At 45.2% G+C, this 27283-nt stretch overlaps 1 protein-coding gene across 1 annotated transcript in view; it reads left to right on the forward strand.

Annotated features, from left to right (window-relative positions):
- The window catches only part of LOC116973325 (venom phosphodiesterase 2-like), a 130412-nt gene that overhangs the window by 74588 nt on the left and 28541 nt on the right, over positions 1–27283 (forward strand). Inside the window, exons 8-16 of the mRNA XM_033021283.1 lie at positions 2012–2121; positions 6984–7049; positions 11190–11262; positions 12576–12684; positions 17548–17679; positions 18341–18372; positions 19527–19654; positions 21067–21130; positions 21256–21343. Coding sequence (XP_032877174.1) covers positions 2012–2121; positions 6984–7049; positions 11190–11262; positions 12576–12684; positions 17548–17679; positions 18341–18372; positions 19527–19654; positions 21067–21130; positions 21256–21343 — 802 coding nt within the window. The remainder of the gene's footprint in view (positions 1–2011; positions 2122–6983; positions 7050–11189; positions 11263–12575; positions 12685–17547; positions 17680–18340; positions 18373–19526; positions 19655–21066; positions 21131–21255; positions 21344–27283) is intronic.

Genomic DNA, 27283 nt, shown 5'->3' on the forward strand with positions numbered 1-27283 from the left:
GCCAAATTATCATCTATCTAAAGTGCTTGCTGCTAGCACTCATTAGACGTGCGTGCACCCTGATGGAATCCAATTTAACATTGCAAATATCTTCAGAAAACTGCAGAAACTGAATCCAAACATTCCTAATTAATTGCCTACTTTTTTTGGAAAAAGGCTATTAATGTTATTATTAATGCATTTTTATTGAAATTTACATTATCCCCCCCCCCCCCCCCCTTGGCATTAGTTTAATGCAGACTACAGTGGTTTCTGGTAGAATGTATGAAGGTAAAGGCGGTCAGGTCATAAAATGGAAGACCATTTCCAGATCTTTTTCTATTTTTAGTTTTTGCTTCCATAGCCTTCAGGCCACTCCAGCTGAGTGATGACAAACACAACCCGACTTTCTTAGAGTTTCTGGAAGAAGTCGTTATCTCTCTGTAAGAATTCCTGTTTTGCTTTAGTGAAATGCGTCTAGATTTGAGTGAGTGAGATATTAGACAATAATGTCTCAAATCTGTGGCTCATGTTTTCTGAATAAAATTATACTAAACCTTTTGTTGATGCTTTTAAATAATTCTCCTGGTTTTGTAAACATCTGTGGCACATAATGGTTTTCACCAGAGTGCACTTGATTATTGACAACATTAAAACTAAAAGGAGAAGTTTAGCTCCAGAGTTTTTTTATTGAGATACTTCCTACTCCACCATTCAAAATGGATATGGATCATGTGCAGGCAGATGAGATTTGTTTACTTGGCACCATATTCAGCACATACATTGTTGTCTGAAGGGGATGTTCCTGTGCTGTACTTTATGTTCTGGGTTATTCTATAAGAACATATTTGACCTTTTATCTCGGTGCCAATTTCTGACACTAACTTCATATCCCTGTCTTCTTCCCTTAAAATCCAACAGGTTATCAACCTCTCTTTTAAATGTACTTGGTGACTTAGATTCAACAGCTTTTTTGGGTAAAGAATTCCATACCCTTTTTGCAAGAAAACCCTGACTTTCTGAATGGAGAACCCTTTATTTTGAGACTGAGATCCCTAATTGTAGATACCCAGAGATATGATTTGTTCCTGCATTTGCCTATCCAACTCCTGAGGAAAGGTTCTACACTTCTAAGAGATCAGCTCACACTCTAATCTCCAGAGAATCTCACACCAAACTGAATTCTACTATACCAGGTATAGACCGGGTTTGTAGATTAATTGGTTTCAGTAAGAATTGTAAATTGTCCCTAGTGTGTAAGATGGTGCTACTGTACGGGGATCGCAAGTCGGTGCAGACTCGGTGGGCTGAAGGGCCTGTTTCCGCGCTATATCTCTAAATGAAACAAACAATCTTGCAAACTTCGGGAGCACTCCTTCTGTGGCAAGTTTATCCTTTCGTATGTAGAGTTCACAGACCTAATACATGGTCATTATTCCCAGTGAAGTCTCCCCAGGGATTGTAAGGCTGTGTAGGGGCCCCGATCCCAGGGATTGTAAGGCTGTGTAAATTGGCTACAGTTAGCACAGCTGAGATACCCTCAAGGAGAAATTCACTGTTGGTCAACCAGAACTGACCAAATAGGAGACTACTGATTTGTCGTAGTGTTTAGTCTCCACAAATACAACTTTGTTGATTCACGTGTCCATTTGCACCAACAGCCAAAGTAAAAAAATATTTTTCCTATCTCAGGAAAGATGAAAAATTGGACATGATTTTCCTGCTCTCTATAACTCAGCCACTCATTGGTTAACCTTTGTGATCTGCTGGAAATGCTATTGTAGGTTGCTTTTCACCTTGGGGTGGATTAGCTTGCCTCCATTAAGCATTTCTTTCTATGCGCGCTATTATTCAAACAATCCTGATTCTAATCCTAATGCAGGTCCCTTTACTCACACCGTATGGCTGTTATAGCCCACGTGCCTGGGTAAATTCTCTGACAAGGCTCACTGAATGGACAGCACCAGAAATGCTGAGTGAATTGTGCCAGTGTGTGCAGGTTTCATTAAGTAATCATTTACTCTACCTATAGTTGTGGCTGACAGCGCAGTATCAAGGTCTGAAGTCGGGGACCTTCTTCTGGGTTGGATCTGAATCCAAGATAAATGGATCGTACCCAAACATGTATCGACTATTTAACAGGTATGTAGAGAAAAGACATGTGAATATACCCATCTTTAAGAAAAAATGAATGGTATTTCAAGAGTGTTTTATTGTCATAATAGACCAAGGGGGACCCATGGGGTCCCGCCCCTTCAACGTGGGGGGGGGGGGGGGGGGGGTGAGAGGAGTGGGAGATGGGGGAGATGGTGGAGGAGGGGGGAGGGGGGAGGGGGGAGAGGAGAGGGGAAGTGGGGAGAGAGTGGGGAGAGTGGAGGTAGAGGGGGAAGAGAGAGGGGATGGGGAGAGGGGGGGGTGTGGAGAGAGAGCAGGGGGAGAGAGGGGGGAAGGGGGAGAGAGGAGGGGGAGAGAAGGGGGTGGTGGGGGGGGGGGAGCGAGAGTAGAGGGGAGAGAGGAGGTGCGGAGGAATGTAGTGGGAAGAGAGGGACACAGAGAGGGGCACAGAGGGGGACACTGTGCACAGAGAGGGAGGGGGAGTGAGGGGGGGTGAGAGGGAGCAAGAGGGGGCAGAAACGGAGAGGGAGGGGGGAGAGTTTGAGGGTTGGGGTGGGCGCGTCGTCAGAGGTGAGGGCTGGTTCTCTAATGCAATAATCACTCGCTCCCTCACACCTGGCAGCGCGAGCAAGAAGACAGCGTGGTTCGATGTGACTTGCAGCGGGAGGGAGTGGGCGGGGGAGGGGCGTGACTTCACTCGCTGCACAGGCCACGAGGAGAAAGTTCTTCAAAAGCAATCCGGTGACCTCCGGTGACCTCGGGAATTGCAGAACTTGCTCGTTCTTTCTGCACCTTTTGAAGAATGGGGGGGGGGGGGGGAGGGTGGTGACGTAACTCATGGAAAACAGTGCCCTGCGCATTGACAACAGCTGCTTTAATCCAGAGCCGGGGGGGGGGGGGGGGGGGGGGGGGTAGGTAGGGTAGGCAGGGCCAGGGACACGTGCGAACGGACGTAGGCCCGAAAGAGGGGCAGCCTCTAGCATGACCATTGACCGCCCGCTACCTGGACCCATGAATGGCCATCTTGGCTAGGCCCAGGAGCAAACCGACAGGGTGGTCCCCAACCCCCCCCCCCCCCCCCCACGAACGGCTCTCCCCACTCCCTGCCTTATGTCCAAGCACTAGAATCGTGGGACTAAAATGCAACCAGAACTTGAGGAACAACCACTTCAGATATTGATGCATGTGCAGTAACCTCTCCCACTCCATATACGCGTGGAACATGGTCTCTTCCTCACCGCAGAAAATACAGGCGGCCGACGAGCCCATGAACTGACTCAAATGTTTATTACATGCCACCGCTCTATGCAACACTCTCCAACCCAGGTCCCCAATGTAAAGGGGGACAACTCCCTTGTTGAGGGACCCCCACTGGGGACCGCCCCCGCCTTCGGGTGGTAACACAGACCGCCATGGTGTGTCAGGATGGAAGACGAAGGCAAGGAGGTTCAGAATGTGCAGGAGCATTCTATACAGTATGCGTCTCTTTACATCACGAAACGGCACACTGGGCATCTCGGAAACGCGGCTCAAGTTGTGTGGAGCTGGCGCCCGAGAAATATCCCAGAGCCTAGGCCCGATGAGCAAATCCGACAGAGCGGGGGTAAGCTCAGTCAGAACCACTCTCGGCGCACGCCTCGCCTCGAAACCCGCCATGACAGGGTGAGGACCGGCCACTCCCGCAGCCACAACATCCCCCTCCCCTCGTGGAGCAACACGCTGGCTGAAAACAACCCAATTCCTCACTCTTAGCACAACACGATAGAAACTAGGCAAACCCCTTAAGGCGGGTCGACTGATGCCCACCACCAGGAGCTGCGAGACCCCCCCTTAGGCAATGACCCCGATGGAAAAAATACGTGGCCAGAGCATGCCATCTGGGGGGGTTCTCTATATACATATACCTCCGCAGAGTCCTGAGATGGAGAGCCGCCACCTGGGTACGCATGCATACCAAGGACTGGCAGCCCTCCTTTAACAAGAGACTCGGGACTGCTGCGGAAACCCATTGCTTCCCCAAAAGAAATCCACCAGCTTCTTCTGTAAAGCAGTTACAAAAATAGAAGGCGGGACAAGAGTAGCCAGCCGGTACCATAACATGGAGGCCACCAGCTGGTTTATGACCAGCACCCTCCCCTGAAAGGAAAGAACTCCAAGCAGGCCTGACCAGCGCCCCAGCCGGGCAACCACTTTCGTCTCCAACTCCTGCCAGTTTGCCGGGCAAGCATCCTCAGTGGGACTCGGGTACACCCCCAGATAGAGTAGGTGCGTGGTGCTCCACGCAAACATTGCCATCTCCTCCGGCAGGGAGTCTACCTGCCACTGACCCACTAAAACTCCAGAACACTTACTCCAGTTAATCCTGGTAGATGATGCAGCCGAGAAAATCTTCTGGCAGTCACGCATCCTCCGCAGGTCACGAGTGTCAGTGAGCATAAGGAGCACATCATCGACATACGCCGAAAGAACCACCTCCATCCCCGGACCTGGAAGGGCCAGGCCTGTCAACCTCTTCTGAAGTAGACACAGGAATGGCGCCACACAGACCGAGTACATCTGATCCGACATGCGGCACCCCTGACGAACCCCCCTCCCAAAATGAATGGGAGACATCAACACACCATTAACCTTCACAAGACACTCCACTGCAGTTTACAAAAGCCGGACCCAGGCCACAAAATGCGGTCCAAATACTGACCAATACCCTGGGCTGGATGAATCAAGTCCCTAACCAGGTGGATGTTATCCTGAATGGACCGGCCAGGGACTGTATTGGACTGGTCAGGGTGAATCAGTTGAGACAGCATGGAGCCCAGGCGATTTGCCATCGCCCGTGCAAAAACTTTGTACTCAGTACATAGGAGAGAGACCGGCCGCCAGTTCTTCAACATGCGGAGTTTGCCCTTCTTGGGCAGCAAGATGACAACTGCCCTACGCCACGAGAGAGGCATCTCCCCCAGAACCTTCAAGTAATCACCCCCCAGGATATCCCAGAAGGCTCTTACAAATTCTACCGTCAACCCATCCAGCCCGGGGGACTTACCGCTCTTGAGCTGGTGCAGGGCACAAGTTAACTCCTCCAAAGATAAGGGGTCATCAAGAAGATGGGACACCTCCCTATCTACAGTCGGTAGACCCTCCCACAGGACCCGCTGAGCCTCCCCGCTGAATCTGCGGAGAACAGGGACCCATAAAAGGACCAGACAAAAGCATGACACTCTCCAGATCTGTGACAGAAGAGCCATCATCCACGGGCAGCTCTACGAGCTGCTTGCGGGTCCCTGCCCTTTCTCCAGAGAGGGCGGGGAGTCCACAAACAGAAAGGTGAAGCTCGGTCCAGATTGTGCAACATCTGGACCCGTGACCTCACGTAAGTGCCCCGAGACCGCTCAAGCAGCAGCTTCCTCAAGGCCTCCTTCTCCTCCTGAAACTCTCCCCATTCACAGGAGTCCTCACCAAACCGACCCAGGCGAGACTCTGCGTCCAGTAGCTCCCTCTCAAACCTCTCAACCGCTTAGTCCATCCTTCCGATCGACCCCCACGTGTATTCCTTACAAAATAGACGGATGTGAGCTTTCCCCACATCCCACCACTGCCTAAGGGAAGAGAAGCACCTCTGCCTCTCTCTCCACTTCACCCAAAACCGACTGAATGACTCCCGGAAACACCGATCCTCCAGCAGCCGGTTATTAAAGTGCCAGTACGCGGACCCAACCCGTGCGCGCGCTGGATAAAGTCCACACGCACCAGAAAGTGGTCCAAGCACGGCACCAGCCGCATTGAGGCCGCTGAAACACGGGAGACAAACGCACAGGAGATGTACATGGGATCGATGTGGGAACCACCCCTCTCAGACCTCTGCGAAAAAGCATTGGAATCAGGGTGGAGGTTCCGCCATGCATCAACCAGCTCAGAGGAATCAATCAAACCTCTCAGCTTCGTTGCTACAGCAGGGGCACACTGAGTACCAGAACGGCCTTGCACCTCAAGTGTGCAATTAAAATCCCCCCCAAGGAAGACACACTCTCCACTATCAATAGTGCTCTACTGTACACCTGAGGAAGTTCAAGAGAGTATTTGTTGACACACCAAATCTCCTCAATCATCTATCTATCTATCCATCTATTGATCTATCTATCTATCTATGACACAATGTATTATTAGTTGGGGAGATGGGTGAAAGTGGAGATGAAAGAGAAGGATGAGAAAAAGGTGGATGGATGTACATCCAATCATCCAGAGATGGCAGCTAAATACAAGTTAAAGTGGTTTGTGTTAAACAGTTACAGAAATGGCAGGAGGACTCCAAAATAGTTTGGAGAGCAAATGGATCTGGTCTGTAACTACATGTTTGAGTCACACATGGAAACAGGCTCTTCGGCCTAATTTGAATGAAAGTTTCAAGATACTGAAATCATTGTTCTCTTCTTCTTCTTCTTCTTCTTCTTCTTCTTCTTCTTCTTCTTCTTCTTGCGTACGGCGTGCACAGCCTAAAGTTGTAGGACAACTTGTTCTATTTGATCCTACTTGATTTTGCACGCCAGGTTGATTGCATTCGTCGAAACAGGGCGGACCACGTGAAGGTTGCAATCTTCCACCCCAAATCATTGTTCAGATCTGAGCATTGCAGTTTGACAAGGAGAAGCTTCCCATTGAATGGGAAATGATAGCCAATGCAGAAATATATTTTACAAAAAAGTTTGAAATCTACGAATAGTAGACTTCCACCTGGTGATAAGATGACAATCTCGCAGGTGAAGTTGAAAATTATCTCTCGTGCATTGGGGAATTTTATAGAAATATGGAGCATTGCATTAAGTGGGAGCACTATAAAATTAAACATAGCTTCAATGTGATTTTTCAAATGTGTCTTTTTATTTATTTTTAAGCTCCATTCCATTTGAAGAAAGAGTCTTCACAATTCTTAAATGGCTGGATTTGCCAGAGAAAGACAGGTAATCATCTTTTTAAATTAATGAATTAACTAATGCACTTTCATTCATATTAAGTGATCCAAACTTTGAAAGGGTTCAATCCCACTGAATTGCATGCAGTAGCATTGTCAAAAGTTTTCTGAAAAGTCTTGAAAAATGGCACACGTTTCTCTATAGTCTCTCACAAACCTGTTTGGATTCCAGAGAATGATTAGGAAAATGTGCACACAGTGGCAATCCCATTGTATTTCCCAATACTGAAATGATTCAATATTTTGTTATCACTTTGGCATTCTGTCCCCCCCTCCCACCATCCTTGAAAACTTTGGGCCAAGATGAGATAAAGTTCCACAGACCACCCTTGCAAGAAGAAAGAAACAAATTGAGTGTATGTGAATGTGCAAGATGTTGGCAGATTTTCTTAACTGAATACAGGTCTCTTCAGTCATGTTCTCACTCATGACCACATTTGCACAAAGGCATCCTTGCATTAGGATATGGGAGTGAGAAGCAAGGTTATCCTCTTCCACTTCTCCAGTTGTTCTCCACTTACATCCTTAACTGACCAGCACACAAAGCACCGATACAACTTGACAATCTACAACCTACTTGCACCCCGGTTCAAAAACACACGACGCAGTGCTTGTCATCAGCGGTCACTCGAAACGAGTATAACTGACCACTCCTCTCTATAGTGTAGTCTACTTGTGGGTCTGCAGATGTCTGTAGAGGCCGATCAGCGATCCACACACCTTGGTGCAACGTGGGCAGTGGAGGCTGGCGGTGGTTGGTAGCCGTCCAGCCCCCTTCTCTCTCTCCTTACGTTGCTGTCGCTTTGTCTCTGCGACACGGCATAGTTCCGTTTCATGACGTGCAGCTCCTTCCTGCACGGATTTCCTCCAGGAGCGCCTGTCTAGTGTAATTTGCTCCCAGTTGCTCGATGTGATCTGGAATTTCTTCAAACTGGTCTTGATGTTGTACATGTTTTATAAAGGCTAGAATATAATAGTAAAACATTGAATTGAAGAAGGTTCCTGACCCAAAACTGCCTATCCATTCCCTCCACAGATGCTGCCTGACCCACTCATTGTCTGCAATTCCTTGTCTCCACCTAGAATATACCTACTTTTGCCTTTAAATTTTGAATGTGGAATTAATGAGCCATTAATCCTGATATTGTTGATGTGCTGAGCCATATTTAATGAGGGCATACATCTGTTATTATTCCGTAGAGATTAATAAATATAGTATCCTTCTTTTGACTAAGCTGCTTTGAGGTAGGAATATAGTGTGTAGTTCCTATATCTAAGTAATATTTGTAGTTTTATTTGGATGTAGGCCATATCCTGAACTGTGAACTGAAATAATATTTAAAAAAAGAAAGGCAAGGAATTGGCAAGGAAAAGGCAACTGTATTCCTACCCTCCTTCTGAATGACGACCTTTTTGTTCAATGATAAAATGTCCTTGAATTAGCAGTACTTATTTTTCAAATCTTTGTGCTTCTCAATGATTATTCATTGTGAAAGTTAGGTTCTTCACAAAGCAGCTCACTGGTCAATATCTTCTTCGAAATCTATATTACTAAAAGTCTGATCTTGACCACTTCTTGTTTTTCTGTTTCATGATTTTAGAAAAAACACTGCCACTTACGGCTGAGATTTTTGGCCATCTTACTCAGAGTCCCCCTCTGCTGCGCAGGACAAGAGGAATTTCCCCATTGATTAAAGATAAAAGAGTTATTAATGTTTTTAAAATGTTGAGATTCTCTCTGCTGGCCCTGCTGGTGGGAGGGGGGAGGGACTATAAAACCCAGAAGTGTTGTGCCTCAGTCAGTCTCTGCAAGATGGGGGAAGTGAGAGGGTCACGTCTCTCAGTCTGAGCTGTGAATAACACTGAACACATGTCTACTAAACTGTGAATGTGGTTTTACTGACCTTGAGTGCCCTTAATGTGGTTTGAAAATGAAAATGTGGTTGGTTTGAAGTAAAAGCACTGCAAATGGTTGGTGGGGGTTTGGGTTGAACCAAAAGCACCGCAAATAGTTGGTGGGGGTGTGGGTTGAAGCAAAAGAGCTGCAAATGGTTGGAAGTCTAAACTTGACAACTTACGGCTGTGATTTTTGGCCATGTTACTCAGTCCCCTTCTGCTTATCAGGTGCAGAGGATTCTTCCCATCAATGAAAAATAAAAGTGTTATTAGTGTATAAAAATGTTAAGAATCACTCTCCTGTCAATCATGCCATGAAGGCCACACCTTTTCCGGTAGGAGGGAGGAGGGATTATAAAACCCAGAAGTGTGGGTGTGGCTCAGTGTCTGCATGATGGGGGAGGGAGAGGTCATGACTCTGTCTGAGCTGTGAATCAACTGAACACACTGAATGTCTACTGAACTGTGAGTGTGGTGTTTTGTGTGGTTTTATGGTGGTTTCACCCTGCTTGAAATGATATGAAACTGCATTTGAATGTGGTGGCCTTGCATCCTGCATGAAATGGTATGAAACTGCATTTGAATTTGGTGGCCTTGCACCATGCTTGAAGTGGTATGAAACTGCACTTGAATTTGGTGGACTTGCACCCTGCTTGAAGTGGTATGAAGCTGCACTTGAATTTGGTGGTCTTGCACACTGCTTGAAGTGGTATGAAACTGCATTTGAATTCGGTGGCTTTGCACCCTGCTTGAAGTGGTATGAAACTGCACTTGAATTTGGTGGCCTTGCACCCTGCTTGAAATGGAATTTCAAGGAATAGCCGTGAGTCAACTGCCAGCCCACCAGCCGTAAGTGAGCTGCCAGCACATCAGACTTGAGGGACTGAGCTGCCACCCCAAGAATCCATTTGGCCCACAATGTCCATACTAGCCTTTTGGAGACCAGTCCCTTCAGCCCACAACACACATACCAGCGCTCCAGAAAGCCCCCCCCCCCCCCCTCCACTGACCACCAATATTGGAATTGGTGGAGAGGTTGATTATTGCGTTGGGGGACCAGCCCTCCCTTGTAAACATGGGACTCAACAGGTCCTACTTTGTCTAGTAAGAGCTAAATCTAACATTTCTTTTGAAGAGATCTCATGCAAGCATGCTTTTTAAATGTCGCCTAATCCTTCTCTCAATAGATGCTGAGTTTCTCCAGAATCTGCAGTTCTTCAAACTTTTTAATTTACTGTTCAGTTTCTTGTTTCCCATAAGATATGGGATGAATGGCAGCCTTTTGTGCACATGTTAACCCTTCAGCCAGATTGCTTCAGAATCGTTTATTTAATCCATTTTATGTGACTTTAGCAAAGGTGAACATCAATGTTTATTCCTGAAATAGAACTGCGCTGACGTAAAATATATTCAGAATTAATTGGATAGTTTCTGCTTCAGTAACTACCTATAGAAAATATTGCTTGTAAAGTATTCCTTCTAACTTCCCATCTTCATTCTGGTCATGGTGAATTAGTGTCTCTGGCTCTTCAAGGTTTCAAGGTCAGTTTATTGTCACGTACCAATTAAGGTACAGTGAAATTCAGATTACCATCTGATAGGCTGGACAGGCTCTTGGTCCAACCAATGGCGACAGTCACATACGGGTTATTTTCACAAAACTCTGCAACTCTCCATTTGATCAATGTGCTCCATTGCTGGGGTAAATCTTTCATTTCATTGAAGTTTTATTGCATTCATTCTATAAAATCCCACTTGTAATGTGCGGCACGTATACACTAGTACACTGCTAATACTATGCATAGTCAATGCTTTGTTTAAATTGATCATCTCCACATATTTAACATGACACTAATAAAAAAACAATTCATGCTGACTTTGTCTCCATCTACCTTTAAAAAGATTTGCCAATCTGCTCCCAGGTCAAAGCTGTCTGTGAAATTGTACCTTATCTACTGTGTCAACCATTAAGATCATTTTTCATCTACTAAATTATTATGCAAACTAATAATCTCAATTGATTCTTTGATGGCATGTCCCCTTTCAGAGGCTGCCAATTTTAATTTTGTTCCTGTCTATCAATAAAGCTAATTGCCAGTAGTTGTTAACGGTATCCTCATTGACTCCAGAATTTGTGATTACTCATAGTTTTCAATATCAGCGTTTTTCACCATTACTCAACAATAAAGAATTGGCCCATTATTGTCCTTTGAAAATGGATTTGTTGTTTCAGACCTGATTTCTACGCCCTCTATTTGGAAGAACCAGATTCTACAGGGCATAAACGTGGACCTAATAACGAGAATGTAAGTGACCTTTCATTCTCTGTTTCTGGTAGATGGAAATTAATATACATATTGTATTTCAATTCTATTCATGAATCCTGGCTCTTCTTACTGGGCACTTTGTCCAGCATCCACAGCAGATTCAATATTAGTTTTTTTTTAGTTTCAGACATTCACACACACAGCACATCGAGCACGCAATTTGCACTTAGGTTAGAGATACAGCACGGAAACAGGCCCTTCTGCCCACCGAGTCCGTGCAGACCAGCGATTCCTGCATATTAACACTATCCTACACACACTAGGGACAATATTTTTTACATTTACCAAGCCAATTTACCTACAAACCTGTACGTCTTTGGAGTGTGGGAGGAAACTGAAGATCTCGGAGAAAACCCACGTGGTCACAGGGAGAACATACAAACTCCGTACAGACAGCGCCCATCGTCGGGATCGAATCCGGGTCTCTGGAGCTGCAAGCGCTGTGAGGTAGCAAATCTACCGCTGCGCCACGTGGCCGCCCTTTTTACTGCAATCCATTATCGGGGATCCACACTATCTGGGTAAGTCCCTCTTCTTGCTGTTACCATTGGGCAGGAGGTTCAGAAGCTTGAAGTCCCACACCACCAGGTTCAGGAACAGCTGCTTTCATACAACTATCAGCTTCTTGAACTGGTCTGCATAAACCTAATTCTGCCTTGTCATACTACGGACCGCATCTTGAACAAAACATGAACTTTATCTGAATTCAGTATTTTTGCAATAATGTAGGTTTTTTGGTATGGTCTTTTTCATTTCAATGTCTTGTAGAATTTGTGGTTCATATGTAATAAGTTGCGTGTTGTCCGAGTCTGTGGAAATGATGCAGTTACAATCAGGTTTTTCATTATACCTGTACCTCACTGTACATCTTCATGACCTTAAACTCGACTTGATTTGCTGAGAAGTGAAATCATACAGATGTCGGAAGTTGTCTAAAAGAGCTCAGGAACTACGACTTTTAATTTTCTACAACTTCAAATTAGTTCTCTTCAAGTCAAAATAATGTGGCCCTCTCAAGATGTTTTTTAAATGTTTGTGTATAACATTGGGCTCACACTCTGTAGAATAGGCCCCTGTTACTGAAGTTATTGTGGCCACTGTTTCCCAAGGTATATTAGCCTTCCTCATCCCAGGTGCCCAGGTAATGTGGTGCCAGGTATTTTTTGTGTGCCTGGCTGAGATGAGATTTTCTTTGATATGCAGCAGAGATGGGGTAAGTATACTTGTGATAGTATGCAGAGTTTGAACTTGTTATTTATTGCGTTCTTTACTCCTCTGCTCTTAATATCTAGCTAGGAAATGCGCTGGAGAGAGTGGACGCAATGGTGGCGATGTTGGTGGATGGGCTTAAACAAAGAAACCTGCATCAATGTGTCAACCTTATTGTGATATCAGACCACGGTAGGATTTTGTGGTTGGAAACGCACAATTTGAAAAAAATGACCAATAGTCTTTTACACTGCGTCCCCCAATGTCCATGTTCCTATTTCTAACTCGTCAAAATTCGGTTTTGTTATCTCTGTTCCTATATTTCACTAATAATGCTTCTTGGCAGAGTCTTACCTGGAGCTAAATCTTTCATTTTGTGGTTTCCACTGTCAGTAGGAGCAGGGCTGGAGACAGAGATTAAAATGATATATTCTTGCAATCTCCCTCGTCCACTGTGATAATTCCCTTCCATCACCACCATCTTCCTCAGACCAGCAGACATCTGGCAGGTCGTGAACCAGAAGCAATAGCAGTAATCTGGAACCTGCAACCATAAAAAGCTGTTGTGGTCGTATTGATTGGAAATTTCAAACATGTTTGTTGGATTTCTGTATCTGGGGCTAAATGATTCAAATTGACTAGGATTTAATTTTTGATCCTAGATCCAGCTTTGAAGGGCTAACAGACAACCTTCAGTTCCTAAAATTATTGCAAGGTCCCTACAGGAATGTAGAGACCTCATGGAATGGAATGAGCTAGAAAAGCAGCTCAAAAGATCTGGTGTACAGTGTCCTCCATAATGTTTGGGACAAAGACCCATCATTTATTTATTTGCCTCTGTACTCCACAAATTCACACATGGTTATAGGGCACGTTGTCAGATTTTAATAAAGGCCATTTTTATACATTTTGGTTTCACTATGTAGAAATTACAGCAGTGTTTATACATAGTCCTCCCATTTCAGGGCACCATAATGTTTGGGACACAGCAATGTCATGTAAATGAAAGTAGTCATGTTTAGTATTTTGTTGCATATCCTTTGCATGCAATGACTGCTTGAAGTCTGATTCATAGACATCACCAGTTGCTGGGTGTCTTCCCTGGTGATGCTCTGCCAGGCCTGTATTGCAGCCGTCTTTAGCATATGCTTGTTTTGGGGGCTAGGCCCCTTCAGTTTTCTCTTCAGCAGATAAAAGGCATGCTCAATTGGTCAATTGGATTCAGATCGGGTGATTGACTTGGCCACTCAAGAATTGGCTTTGTTAGTTTTGCAAAACTCCTTTATTGATGTTTGGGATCATTGTCTTGCTGTAGAATGAACTGCTGGCCAATGAGTTTTAAGGCATTTGTTTGAACAGGCTAAGAACCACTGGTGTAAACACAGCTGTAATTTCTACATGGTGAAACCAAAATGTATAAAAATACCCTTTAATAAAATCTGGCAATGTGCACTTTAACCACATGTGATTTTTTTTCCTATTACAAATCTCAAATTGTGGAGTACAGAGGCAAATAAATAAATGATGGGTCTTTGTCCCAAACAGTATAGAGGGCACTGTATGTAATAGCTCCTGTTGCAAGTTGACACTAAATTAATTTCAGGTTTCTACCCCTGCTTTTCATCTGATTTCTAACTTACAACGTGGGAAGCTCTGCTAGATGCCAAAGATGTGTTTTTGGTGGTGTAGGTGTCTCAAGATCACTGTAGCTTCACAGTACCAGAGATCCGGATTCAATCCTGGCTATGGGTGCTGTCTGTGTGGAGTTTGTATTCTCCCTGTGACCGTGTGGCTTTTCTCCGGTTGCTCCAGTTTTCTCCCACATTCCAAAGACGTGCAGATTTGTAGGCCAATTGGTTTCTGTAAATTTCCCTTTGTGCGTTGGTTGCAGAGTTGTAAAGGTGATCGTTGGTCGGCGTGGGCTGAAGAGGTTGTTTCCATTCGCTATCTCTAAACTAACCTAAAGTGCCTGGCCCCTTTATTCCTCTACATTCTATTGGGGGGCACAAAGTAAGTGTAAGCTGATCGTCTGGTTCTGATAATTAAGAGGAATAAAGACACAAAATAATTGAAGATAGGGTCAAAGATTTTTCTGTCCACGTGCTAGTGTTTTGGGAGCTACTGAAGGTGACTGAGCAAAGGGATGGATATATGGGATGAGACGTGTAAGTTTTCTGAGATGGAATCGGAAAGACTTGAAGACAGGTTCTTGACTTTAAAGAGAGTGCTCCATTCCTACAAGACTATTTCAAGTTTTGAAAGCCATATTACAGTTTTCGGGGACACATTCTAGACTCATGGTATAAGAGTGAGAAGGCCAGTTGTCCACAATATAGTGAATTACCTGGACAGCTACTGTGTATTCAGAACAAGATGACCCAGATGTGGAATATAAAGTGCAGCTGAGGTTGTATATTTAAGATCCACACAAAAATCAAGCAAAAACGTGATTTATTTGATTGTGATGTCTCTTGCAACAAGATATCCTGCAATAGTCTGTGCCCAGGTTTTTCTACATTGAATTTGACATTGTGAGGAAAGGTGACTTTTTTCCTGGTTGAAATGAATTGCCTTTCCTGAAAGTTATTACTTTATTAGTTACTAGACCAAGTGCAGACCCGTTGGGTCTGTTCCCCCACGTGCGGTTGTGGGGGGGATGAGGGGGAGGCGGCATGCAGCGTCACACACACTAACTACTCCCCCCCCCCCCCGCACTCACGCTAATTACCCCCTTGATATTATATTAATATTATTAATTTGCTCCTTTTACCCCATAACCACCCTATCTACTGACGCATAGCCCCCAACTTGCAGTCACATCTAGAGAGGGGGGGGGGTGTGGGCGGGGGTAGAGAGTGAGGGCAGAGAGAGAAGGGGCAGAGACAGAGAGAGAGACAGAAACACAGAGAGAGGGGCAAGAGGGATAGGGGGTGGAGAGGAGGATAAGAGGGAGGGTGGTGAAGGGGAAAGGTGGGGGAGGAGGGGAGGAGAGAGAGAGGGTGAGAGTGAGGGGGAGAGAGAGGGGGTGCTGAGAGGGGGGTGAGGTGGGGAGCAGGGAGGGGGGGAGTGTGGAGGGAAGAGGGTAGGGGATGTGGAGGGGAGGGGGTTTAGGGGAGGGAGGGTGGGGGAGGGGAGAGAGGGGAGAGAGAGAGGGGGGGGGGGAAAGGGGGAGAGAGGGAAAAGAGGGGGAGGGGGAGGGGGAGAGAGGGAAAAGAGGGGGAGGGGGAGGGGGAGAGGTGGGGAACAGGGAGGGGGAGGGAGGGAAGGGGGTAGGGGTGTGTGGAGGAGAGGGGGTTTAGGGGAGGAATGGTGGGGGGGGGGAGAAAAAGAGGGGAGAGAGAGGGGGGGAGGGGGGAGAGGAGAGGGGGGGGGAGGAGAGGAGAGGGGGGAGAGGGGGGAGAGGAGGGGTGAGGTGGGGAGAGGAGAGGAGAGGGGAGGGAGAGGAGAGGGGGGGGAGAGGAGAGGGGGGGAGAGGAGATGGGGGGGGAGAGGAGAGGGGAGGGAGAGGAGAGGGGGGGGAGAGGAGAGGGGGGGGAGAGGAGAGGGGAGGGAGAGGAGAGGGGGGGGAGAGGAGAGGGGGGGAGAGGAGAGGGGGGGGAGAGGAGAGGGGGGGGAGGAGAGGAAATTGGACATTGGACTCCCCCTGCCCCCTCTGGAAGACATTTACCACTCCAGATGCCGCAGCAGGACCTGTAATATCGTGAAAGACATTACACATCCTTGTCACCACCTTTTCACACTGCTGCCCTCAGGAAAAAGGTACAGGTCGCTAAAGTCGCGCACTGCCAGACTCAAGAACACCTTTTACCCATCAGCAATCTTGGAACTGAACTCTGTCTCGGGAGCGGGTTATGGGGAAGGAGGGGGGGGGAGGGTGTTAATTTATGTAAATGTGAATCCATGGGTGGGTTTGGGGAGGGAGGGAGTGTAAAAAGTATGAGTATGTGAATGTTTGAAGTTCTTTTAAATGGAGAGACACAGTAATCTCATTGTATGTGGCACATGCAATGACAATAAAGCATTCTGATTCTGATAAAAGGGGGGGGGAAGAACCTAAAAAAACATTTAGAGCCAAAAAAGACACATTCTGCAAGCATTGTAGAACCAAAAGAGACACTTTTTGCAAACATTTTAGAACCAATAAACACTTTTTGCAAACATTTTAGAACCAATACACATTCTGCAAGCGTTTTAGAACCACTAAGGACACTTACATTTGAGTAGACTTGTGTTCAGTGTTATTCACAGCTCAGAGAAACGTGACCCTCTGCCTTCCTCCAGCTTGCAGACACTGATTGAGGCACACCACTTCCTGGTTTTATAGTCCCTCCCCCCTGCCGCCAGCAGGGGCAGCAGAGAGAATGGGGAATTTTGTAAAATCATTAATATCTCTGTCATTTTTCATCGACGGGAAAAATCCTCGGCACACATATGGCGGAGGGGGGCTCTGAGCAAGGTGGCCAAAAATGACGGCCGTAGGTGGCGGCGTTCTCTCGGAAATCGCAGCACAGATGGCCAAAGCCGGTCAAGAACAGACTTTTAGTAATATAGATTACCTGTCATTTCAATTTGTGTCCTCTAATCTGTTGGCTCCCTCTTTAATGCAACGATTTAGATTTATTTATCAGACCGGGTGTTATTAAATGCATTACTCACAGTTAAATAATTGGCACCATCATTTTTTCCCACTACTTCGCCCACTACTTCTATTGCTCATCACTGTCCTTGCCAGTATTCTAAAGAATGGCTCAATCCTGAGCGCTCTGAGTGGAGAGAATTGAGGAACACCGTGGTATCAAGTTAATACTTATTATCTGGTTTAAATACATTGGAGAAATACTATATTGTACATCATAATGCAGTTGCTGAAAATGAGAGGTAAAACATTTGGTCAATCAAATGGCATCTGGAGCCAGTGCAATGCTATTGAAATGTCATCAACCCACAGTGTTTATATTCCCAAACACTGCCTTAGTTTTCCATCTTTTTCTGCTCATGTTTTTTATCCATGTTTTTTATATTCACTGTGGTTTGCTGATTTAATATCTTTTTTAGGAATGGAGGAAATAGACTGTTCAAAGATTGCATATCTGAAAGATTACTTGGACACGACCGAGAACATTTATATAAGGACTGGCTCAGCTCCTCGGATAAGGAGTAAAATCGTTCCTGATGATTATTTCACATGTAGGTAAACAAAAACAAAAATGTAGATCTGTAGGGATTAATATGAATAATTTTTTGCTATGTGAAGCAGCATGAGTTGCCCAGCAGTTTTAGGGGGGAAAGAAATTAAAATGTAAAATTGCTATCCATAAAAATAATTAATACAGCAATGATGCAATGGTAGGTTTCAGATGGCAATGTCAACTCCTGCACAGTCTGTTTTTTTATTTTTTTTTTTAAAAGGTGTGAGGTGAACAGACGTCCGAGAATTTTAAGTCCACTTAATATAATGAACTGCAGATACTGGAATTTAACATAAACACAAAGTGTTGCCGTAACTCAGCGAGTCAGGCAGCATTTCTGGAGAACATGGATAGGTGGTGACTTTTGTATCAGCGAGCTTAATACAGACCTGAAATGTCACCTGTTCACGTCCTTCAGAGATGCTGCCTGACCCACTGAGTTACTCCAGGACTTTGTGTTCTACTTAGTATCTTGCCTGATAATGGTGAGATTCGGAGGCTCCTTTGTATCTGAACCAATTTTTGAACATTGGTCTCAGACTATAGCCAATCCTTTTGGAAGGGAAGCTGTGAGAATCATGAGCGGGGGAATGGGTTTCTTATGGGAAAAGTTGATCCTTTTTACATGACTATCTTTACTTTTGTATTTTTAATTTCAGTTGATTCAGAAGGAATTGTGGAAAAGCTTGCTGTAAGTGGATTCCTCATTGTACTAACATGCATGATGGATTTTGAAAAAACCACATAAAAATTCTAAGACAGGTTCTGAATGCCTAACTTATCGACATGCCTAAATACAAATGAGTTCCAATAATATTAAATTTAAAAGTATGATATACAACATACATTTGTTCCTTCGAATAAGGGAACTAGTTTTAGACAATAGGTGCAGGAGTAGGCCATTTGGCCCTTCGAGCCAGCACCGCCATTCAATGTGATTATGGCTGATCATCCACAATCGGTACCCCGATCCTGCCTTCTCTCCATATCCCTTAACACCGCTATCCATAAGAGCTCTATCTAACTCTCTCTTGAAAGCATCCAGAGAACCAGCCTCCACCGCCCTCTGAGGCAGAGAATTCCACAGACTCACAACTCTCTGTGTGAAAATTGTTTTCCTCATCTCCGTTCTAAATGGCTTACCACTTATTCTTAAACTATGGCCCCTGGTTCTGGACTCCCCCAACATCGGGAACATGTTTCCTGCCTCTAGCGTGTCCAAACCCTTAATAATCTTATATGTTTCCATAAGATCCCCTCTCATCCTAAATTCCGGAGTATACAAGCCCAGCCGCTCCAATCTATCAATATACGACAGTCCCGCCATCCCGGGAATTAAACTTGTGATCCTACTCTGCACTCCCTCAATAGCAAGAATGTCCTTCCTCAAGTTTGGAGACCAAAACTGCACACGCTACTCCAGGTGTGATCTCACTAGGGCCCTGTACAACTGCTGATGGACCTCTTTGCTCCGATACGCAACTCCTCTTGTTATGAAGGCCAACATGCCATTCCCTTTCTTCACTGCCTGCTGTATCTGCATGCTTATGCTGTACCTGCATGCTTTCCACTATTTCTCTCGCTTTCCACTATTAGTAATTGCTCTTTCTTTGTCAGCCTAATATATTTTGATGCCATTTATTACAATCCTGTGGGGGTATAGTTACCGTACAGTGATTTTTGTGCAAAAATGATTTTTGGAGGTCTTTAAGAAGAGAACCTGTTTGTTACCTGTTACAGTTAAAGTCAAATCAAAAGCAGCTGCTTGAAATGTGAAAGAAAACATTGTTACAGCCTGTATAACAATTTTGGAAAGAAGATAATATGCAATCTTTGTCCCGTTAGTGTAGATCTTCAGATCAGCACTTCATACCCTACCTGAAGCATCACTTGCCAAAGCGTTTGCACTATGCCAGCAGCAGAAGAATTGAAGACCTTAACTTGTATATGGACCCACAATGGCAGGCTGGTCTGTAAGTTCAACTAAAATTAAAAGTAGCTGTTGGAAATGTGAAAGAAAAACAAAAAATTGCTCGACAGTCTAGTGGCATATGTTGAGAGTCAATGAGCCAATCAAATGGCATTGAACCATCGCTGAGAGATGGAGGGAAAATTCCCCCCACAAACACCTACAGAGTGCTTTTAGCATTTTTAACCTTAATAAGTTTAGTTTTGTTGTTAACTTAATTTACACGTGGATAATTATTTACAGAGGTGTTATATTTGGAAGGTTCAGAAGTAAGCAGGTTGTAATGCCATAAGTATTGGTGCAGCCAACCTCTGATCCCTGCATGGCAACAATACTTTTACAGATCTGCTTACATTAACTAATAATCACACAATCACAATCACAATAATAAATTATTAGCCAAGTATGTTTTGCAACATACGAGGAATTTCATTTGCCAAGTCAGTCATACAAATAAAAAGTAACGGAACACACAATATACATTTTAGCATAAACATCCACCAGTGACTCCTCCACATTCCTCACTGTGATAGAAGGTGAAAAAAAGTTCAGATCCCTTCACTTCTTTGCTCTCCAGCGGCCGGGTGCCTCGAGCCCTCCGTGAATGGGATGATCTTGACTCCCGTAGCCGGCAGCGTTTGGGCCATGCGCATCGGGGCGATCAGTTCCTGCGTTGGGGGAATGTTAGTTCCCCCGCACCGCTGATCGAACCCCGCGTTGGGACTGGTCGAGCCTCTGCGTCGTTGGAGCTCCCGACTAGCCTCTCCTGAGACTGCGAGCTCGTGATGGTAAATTGGAGTGATCCCAGGCAAGGGATCGACTCCGATGTTAAGTCCCTGCCTCGCGGTGGAGCTCAAAGTCAGTCCGAGGAGGCCTCCAGCTCCATCGATGGTAGGCCGCAGAGCAACCGGAGATGCGATCTGGGAAAAAATCGCATCTCCGGCAATCTTTCATACCGTAACTCGGTCAAATCCTCTTCACAAATATTCAATAGTTTGGTATATTTTTCTTTCTGGTTCATTTAGTCTAAGTACCCATTTAGGAAATTTACTGGTGACTTTATTATGGCTGTTTGGAGGCAAACTCTATTACTGTCCTTCCTTTATCAGTAACCTAAGCGGTAACTAAATGGAGTTTCACCTTTTTAAACATGCACTGCATTAGCAAGAGCGGTACATCCCATGCAACTCATGGGTTTTTTTTTCAATGGGAAAGCGATAAAGATAAGCACATAGTCCGTCATTTGAATGCATCCTTCCCAAGTCACCGCATCTTCATGTCATTGAGGGTTTTTTTTTTCTACTCACGTTTGTGCTTTTTAGTTTTTGTCAATGCATTGCACAAAATAAATGTATATTCTGGTCACACGGCATTCTGCATTGCTAATATGTCACTCATTGTGCCACCTTTTCTTAGGAAACCATTTAAGTATTGCACGGGTGGATTTCATGGTTCTGATAATCAGTACAAGAACATGCAGGTGAGGTGCAGGAGGATTTGTCTTATTCCGTTACGAGGGCGATCAATGTCCATGTGTTGCTTTACACTGACCCCATTTCCAGAAGAACTAACTGTAGCTCTGTCTCCTTTCTTTGACAATGGCAGACCATCTTTGTCGGCCATGGACCTGGATTTAAAGCCAGGACTGAAGTTCAACCCTTTTCAAGTGTTGAAGTCTACAATCTGTTGTGTGGTAAGAACATGGTTATTATTGCTCAGACATGAAAAACTTTGAGATGAAGATTGGTATCAAATGTATTAATGACATTCCCAATTCTAGACTCCATATTTATGAACGTGTTGAAATGGAAGTCAATGCATTAGATATGTTTTTTTTAAAAGGAGCATAATAAAGTAATGCTAAGTAGAACATAGAACAGAACAGCACAGGACCAGACCCTTCGGCCCTCAATGTCTGTGCCGAACATGTTGCCAAGTTAAACAAATACAATCTGCCTGCATGTGAGCCATCCCCTTCCATTCCATGCATATTTATGTGCCTAACTAAAGACCTCATAAATCCTATTATCGTATCTGTTTCACAATTTCCCATGGCACTGTGTTCCAGGCATCCACTTTAAACTTCACACCTCACACATTAAAACTATGCCCTCTGGTCTTTAACAATTCCACCATGGGTAAAAGGGTCTGAGCTGTCTACCCTATCTATGCCTCATAATTTTATATACTCCTATCAGGTAAATTCTCGGCCTCCACCATTCCAGAGAAAACAAACCAAGTTTGTCCAACCTATTTGTATTTTACTTCGGAGTCACGTGAGTGACTACGTGAAGAACCCCGCTAGGACGCATGCGTGTCATATCGCTACACGCATTGCAACGAGTCACAGCAGGGGGAAGGACATTCCCCTTTAGCGGCAGAATTTAAAAGCCGGGAACAGCAGGTAAGGAGACTCTGCATTTTTCCCACTTACCTTGCAGGTGGAAAGATGGACAGATCCACGAGAAGGAAGGTTGCGAAAAAGCTGGCGGGGGAGAACCGCGGAGTTGCGGGCAGCCAGCAGCAACAGCAGCAGCCGACGGCACGCCAATCTCCCGAAATGGGAACAGCTGTGCCCGACTTCGCTCCCGCTCCGGCCAAATCTACACCTCGGCCGGGCGGGAAAGCGAAGCAAAAAACGGACCGAATGCCAGACTCCGATGAGTCTGACTTTGAGCAGCCGCGAGCGGCCAGTGCCCGTGAGCACCAGGGCCGGTTGGAGCGGCTGCAGGATGACGAGCAGCCGCGAGCGGCCAGTGCCCGTGAGCATTGGAGCCGGTTGGGGCGGCTGCAGGATCAGGAACAGCCGCGAGCGGCCAGTGCCCGTGAGCATTGGGGCCGATTGGAGCGGCTGGGGGAACAGGAGCAGCCGCGAGCGGCCAGTGCCCGTGAGCATTGGAGCCGGTTGGAGCGGCTGCAGGATCAGGAGCAGCCGCGAGTGGCCTATGCCCGAGAGCATAAGAGCCAGTTGGAGCGGCTGCTGGAGGAAATACTCCAAAGTGGCAGGCTCCGGGAGATGGAGGCTAGCCACAGTGGGCAATTAATAAGCCCCACAGCAGTACCCCTTGTGGGGCTGCACAGTGTTTCTCCCTCATCAGAGGAGAGCACGGAGAGTCAATTCTGGGCTGACCCTGAAGAGGGCAGTGAACAACATACCCCTAGTATGCCTGGGGTGAAAGAAAACATGTTGGACATGGTGTCCCAGTTTATCCAACCAGACCAAACTGGCCAAGACCTGGAGCCGAAAATAGCGGCAAGCATTGACTATATGTCATTTAACCAACTACAGGCACAGGCACTATCAGACACCATGGCACGACATTTACCTTCAGGGAACTGCAAGTCGCTAAATGTTCCCAGTGTAAACCAGTGCATCTGGAAACATGTGGGGGCATCAATTAGAACCAGGGACTTAAAAATTCAGAAAGTCCTAAAAGTCCTAACGGCAGGAATTACAGCTTTTGCCCGCACATTGAAGGAGCAAAACATGACCCAAGACCACCAAGATGCACTGGCTTTACTCTGCAACTCACAATATGAGTTGAACAACATCAGGAAAAGTGCTATCCAACCAGCTTTAGACCCCAAATTTGCCGGCCTCTGTAAACCTGGAACCTCCAAACCGCCAATACTACTATTTGGAGGGGATTTACCAAAACAAGTCAAAGAACTTGATGAAGAGGCAAAAACACTGGGGCTCATAAAAGCAGCAACCAAAAGCTACTACGGCCAAAAATATCACCCCTACGGACCCCCCAGTCGGCCAACACAAACCCCCACAAGCGCAAAAACCAGGAACACCCAACATCGGTCTTTTTTAGGCCATGGCCCAGACCGACCATCCTGGAAAATGCGCAAGCCTTCAACACAAACCCAACAACAGACCCAGACAACGGCGCCTCAACGTCCACGGAGGATGCCGAAGAAATAACACACCTACCACTGGTAACCATGGAGGTAGGTGGGTCTGGTTCCTTAAGAATTAAAGGGAGCATGAAAGTTGGTGGGAGATTACGATATTATTTGGATGCATGGAATAAGATAACTACCGACACTTTCATTCTAAGCAGTATCCAGGGTTATACCATAGAATTTATACAAAAACATAACCCTCCAGTACAGCATGTACCGAACCGAATGTTCGTGCTCACAGGCATAGAAAAATCTAAAGCACATGCTGGACTACAGCGGTTATATAAAAAAGGAGTAATTGAACACACCCAACACGAATCACAGGAATTCGTGTCCAATATCTTTATAAAAAACAAGAAAGATGGTAGTTGCCGCATCATCATCGATTTGACTACTTTAAATACCTTTGTACAATATATTCATTTCAAGATGGAAACCTTTGTTACTGCTAAGCAATTGATTTCCGAAGGCTACTACATGGCAAGCATCGATTTAAAAGATGCTTACTATACAGTACCCATAAGAGGTGACCACAGATGTTATTTAAAATTCAACTGGATGGGTCAGCACTGGCAATACAGGGCACTACCTAATGGTCTAACATCAGCCCCCATGTTATTCACAAAAATTTTGAAACCAGCCCTAACGTTACTGCGAAAACAAAAACACATTGTAATGGCATATCTAGATGACATATTTATTGTTGGCAAAACTTTGGAATTGGCTAAACAAGCAGTAACAGCCACAAAACAATTGTTTGAAGAACTGGGATTTATCATCCATCCAGTTAAGTCTAAATTAATGCCTTCAACAAAAATGGATTATCTGGGGTTCACCATTAACTCAGTTCTCATGTCAGTGACTTTGCCGAAAGAAAAGGTTACAGCCTTAAAAGAGGGTTGCAGCGAAATCATTGACATCACCAAACCATCCATTAGACTGGTAGCTAGAATAATTGGGAAAATAGTGGCTGCATTTCCAGCCACACAATTCGGACCTTTACACTATCGAAATTTACAGAGAGCAAAAATAAGAGCACTCAAAATTAATGGTGGCCATTTTGACAGACCAATGAAGCTACCTACAGAGGCCATAATGGAACTAAAATGGTGGGAACACAACATCAAGTATTGTTCCAATCCAATAATTATCAGCAACCCGTCTATGGTACTACAAACTGATGCCAGTGCACTTGGTTGGGGAGCTACCAATTCCATCTCCAGCTGTGGATGGAGATGGAATGCACAGGAGGCATCATTATTAAAAACACTGGGCATAAACTACCTGGAAATGTTAAGTGCATTCCATGGCCTTAAGTCATATTGTCCTGGGTTAAATCACCAGCATGTTAGACTACAAATTGACAACACCACCGTGGTAGCATATATCAACCATATGGGTGGAAATAAATCGACATCATGTGACAATCTGGCCAACACAATTTGGCAATGGTGTATCCAGAGAAATATTTGGATATCAGCTGCCTACTTACCAGGTAAACTAAATTTAGTGGCAGACACCAGGTCACGCAAATTCAATGAAAACACTGAATGGATGTTGGATAAAAATGTATTTGCTGAAATTACAGCACGGTATGGAACACCAGATATCGATCTTTTCGCATCCAGGCTCAATCACCAGTTATCAAATTATGTTTCATGGGAACCAGACCCTGGGGCAGCAGCAACAGATGCATTTTTGCTGCATTGGGGGAAATTGTTTATTTATGCATTCCCTCCTTTCTGCCTCATCAGTCGGGTATTAAGGAAAATACAACAAGACTCTGCGTCTGGTATTTTGATAGTACCCGATTGGCCTACTCAACCATGGTTCCCGGTGAAACTAGACATGGTATTAGAACCATGCATCACCATCCATCATAGACCAAATTTACTGGTCCGGTAACACAGGAAAGTCACCCCAGTCATAATCATACAAACCTATTAATTTGTAGAGTTTGAAAGCGCCACTACAACACCTGGGACTGACGGACCGAACAATGGATATGATTGCATCGGCCCACAGACAGTCCACCAAAAAACAGTACTTGGTACACATCAAGAAATGGGGGAAGTACTGTCACGACAATAACCTCAACCACAGATCAAACAACATTCCGTCTGTTCTGGAATTTCTGGCTAGCCTCCACTACGATGAGGGGCTCAGCTATAGTGCCATCAACTGCGCCAGAAGTGCTCTGTCAAACTACCTGTGGCAAGGAACAGAGCGGCATTCTGTAGGGACACACCCCCTGGTAACCAAACTCATGAGGGGCATTTTCAATACTAATCCCCCAAGAACCAGGTACACCCAAATTTGGGATGTGAGCATTGTATTGACCATGTTGAGAAACTGGTCTCCACCTACAGCTCTGTCCCTACAGAAACTAACAATGAAAACGGTCATGCTGATGGCTTTGGTCACGGCACAAAGGGTCCAAAAGGCTACAAAAACTAAGGCTGGCCAACTTGACTATTTCATCTGGGAATTTGACTTTTCATATCCATGAATTAATTAAACAGAACAGACAGGGATCAGCAGGGCAAAAATAGAGTTCAGGGCCTACCCGACGGATGATCGTCTCTGTATAGTAACTCACTTACTATTATATATGGAACATACAAGAATCATCAGAGGCAAAGAAATGGCACTGTTAATCAGCCACAAACAGCCACACAAAAAAAGTGACAGTCCAGACCATCTCAAGATGGCTAAAACAGGTCCTAATAAAGGCGGGAGTAGATACTAACATTTTTAAATCTCACTCCACCAGGGCTGCAGCTACATCAGCAGCAATGCAGTTGGATGTTCCAATGGACCAAATCCTCAAGACTGCAGGATGGTCAACGGAAAGAACGTTCCAACGATTTTATAATAAACCAGTCATTGAACCTGGAACATTTGCAGAAACACTTTTAAGTTCTGTAATATGATTTTACCCCATAAATAGGGGCTATGATTTGGTGTTAATAACATTTTCGTTGTTTCAATATCGTATTGATATCTAATGATGTTAACACTATTCTCCCCATAATCAAGGCAGATGTGATGCATGGACTCGTTTCCACGGCATGAAATCACAGAGCTTTAAAATCTTCACGTAGTCACTCACGTGACTCCGAAGTAAAATAGTAAGATTAAACGAGAACTTACCAGTTTGAAGTTTGATCTTTATTTTATGAGGAGTAACGTTGAGGGAATACGTGCCCTCCGCTCCCATCCTTGATCATATACTCAACTGGTATCTCTTCTCTAATCTTACTATGTTTAGTCATTACAGTTATCTGTGATTTCACACCGCTGCTTTGAAGAATCACACGCATGCATCCTAGCGGGGTTCTTCACGCATTCCCTCAACGTTACTCCTCATAAAATAAAGATCAAACTTCAAACTGGTAAGTTCTCATTTAATCTTACTATTGTGCATTACTGTGGTTCCTTTCTTCATAGTTCCTTTGCCTGTGCTCATCTTGCTGCTCTGCAATACTGTCGGGGCTGAAATGTGGCTGTTGAATGCTGCTGACGTCCAGTGGAAGAGAACTCCAATGGTGTTGACTGCCAAACTGAAGCAGTTCTCAGCCTGAAATGCCAGCTTCCGCAGCACTCCCCCGGTATTTATGGCAGCGGCCTGCACTGGGTATTGATCAGGCAGAGGGAGGAAGAGAACAGTGTATTTGTGCTGTGTTGGGGGAGCCACTGATTCCCAGGGAAGGCATCTCCT

Source organism: Amblyraja radiata, chromosome 5 (genome assembly GCF_010909765.2).
Source record: "Amblyraja radiata isolate CabotCenter1 chromosome 5, sAmbRad1.1.pri, whole genome shotgun sequence".
NCBI lineage: Eukaryota > Metazoa > Chordata > Chondrichthyes > Rajiformes > Rajidae > Amblyraja > Amblyraja radiata.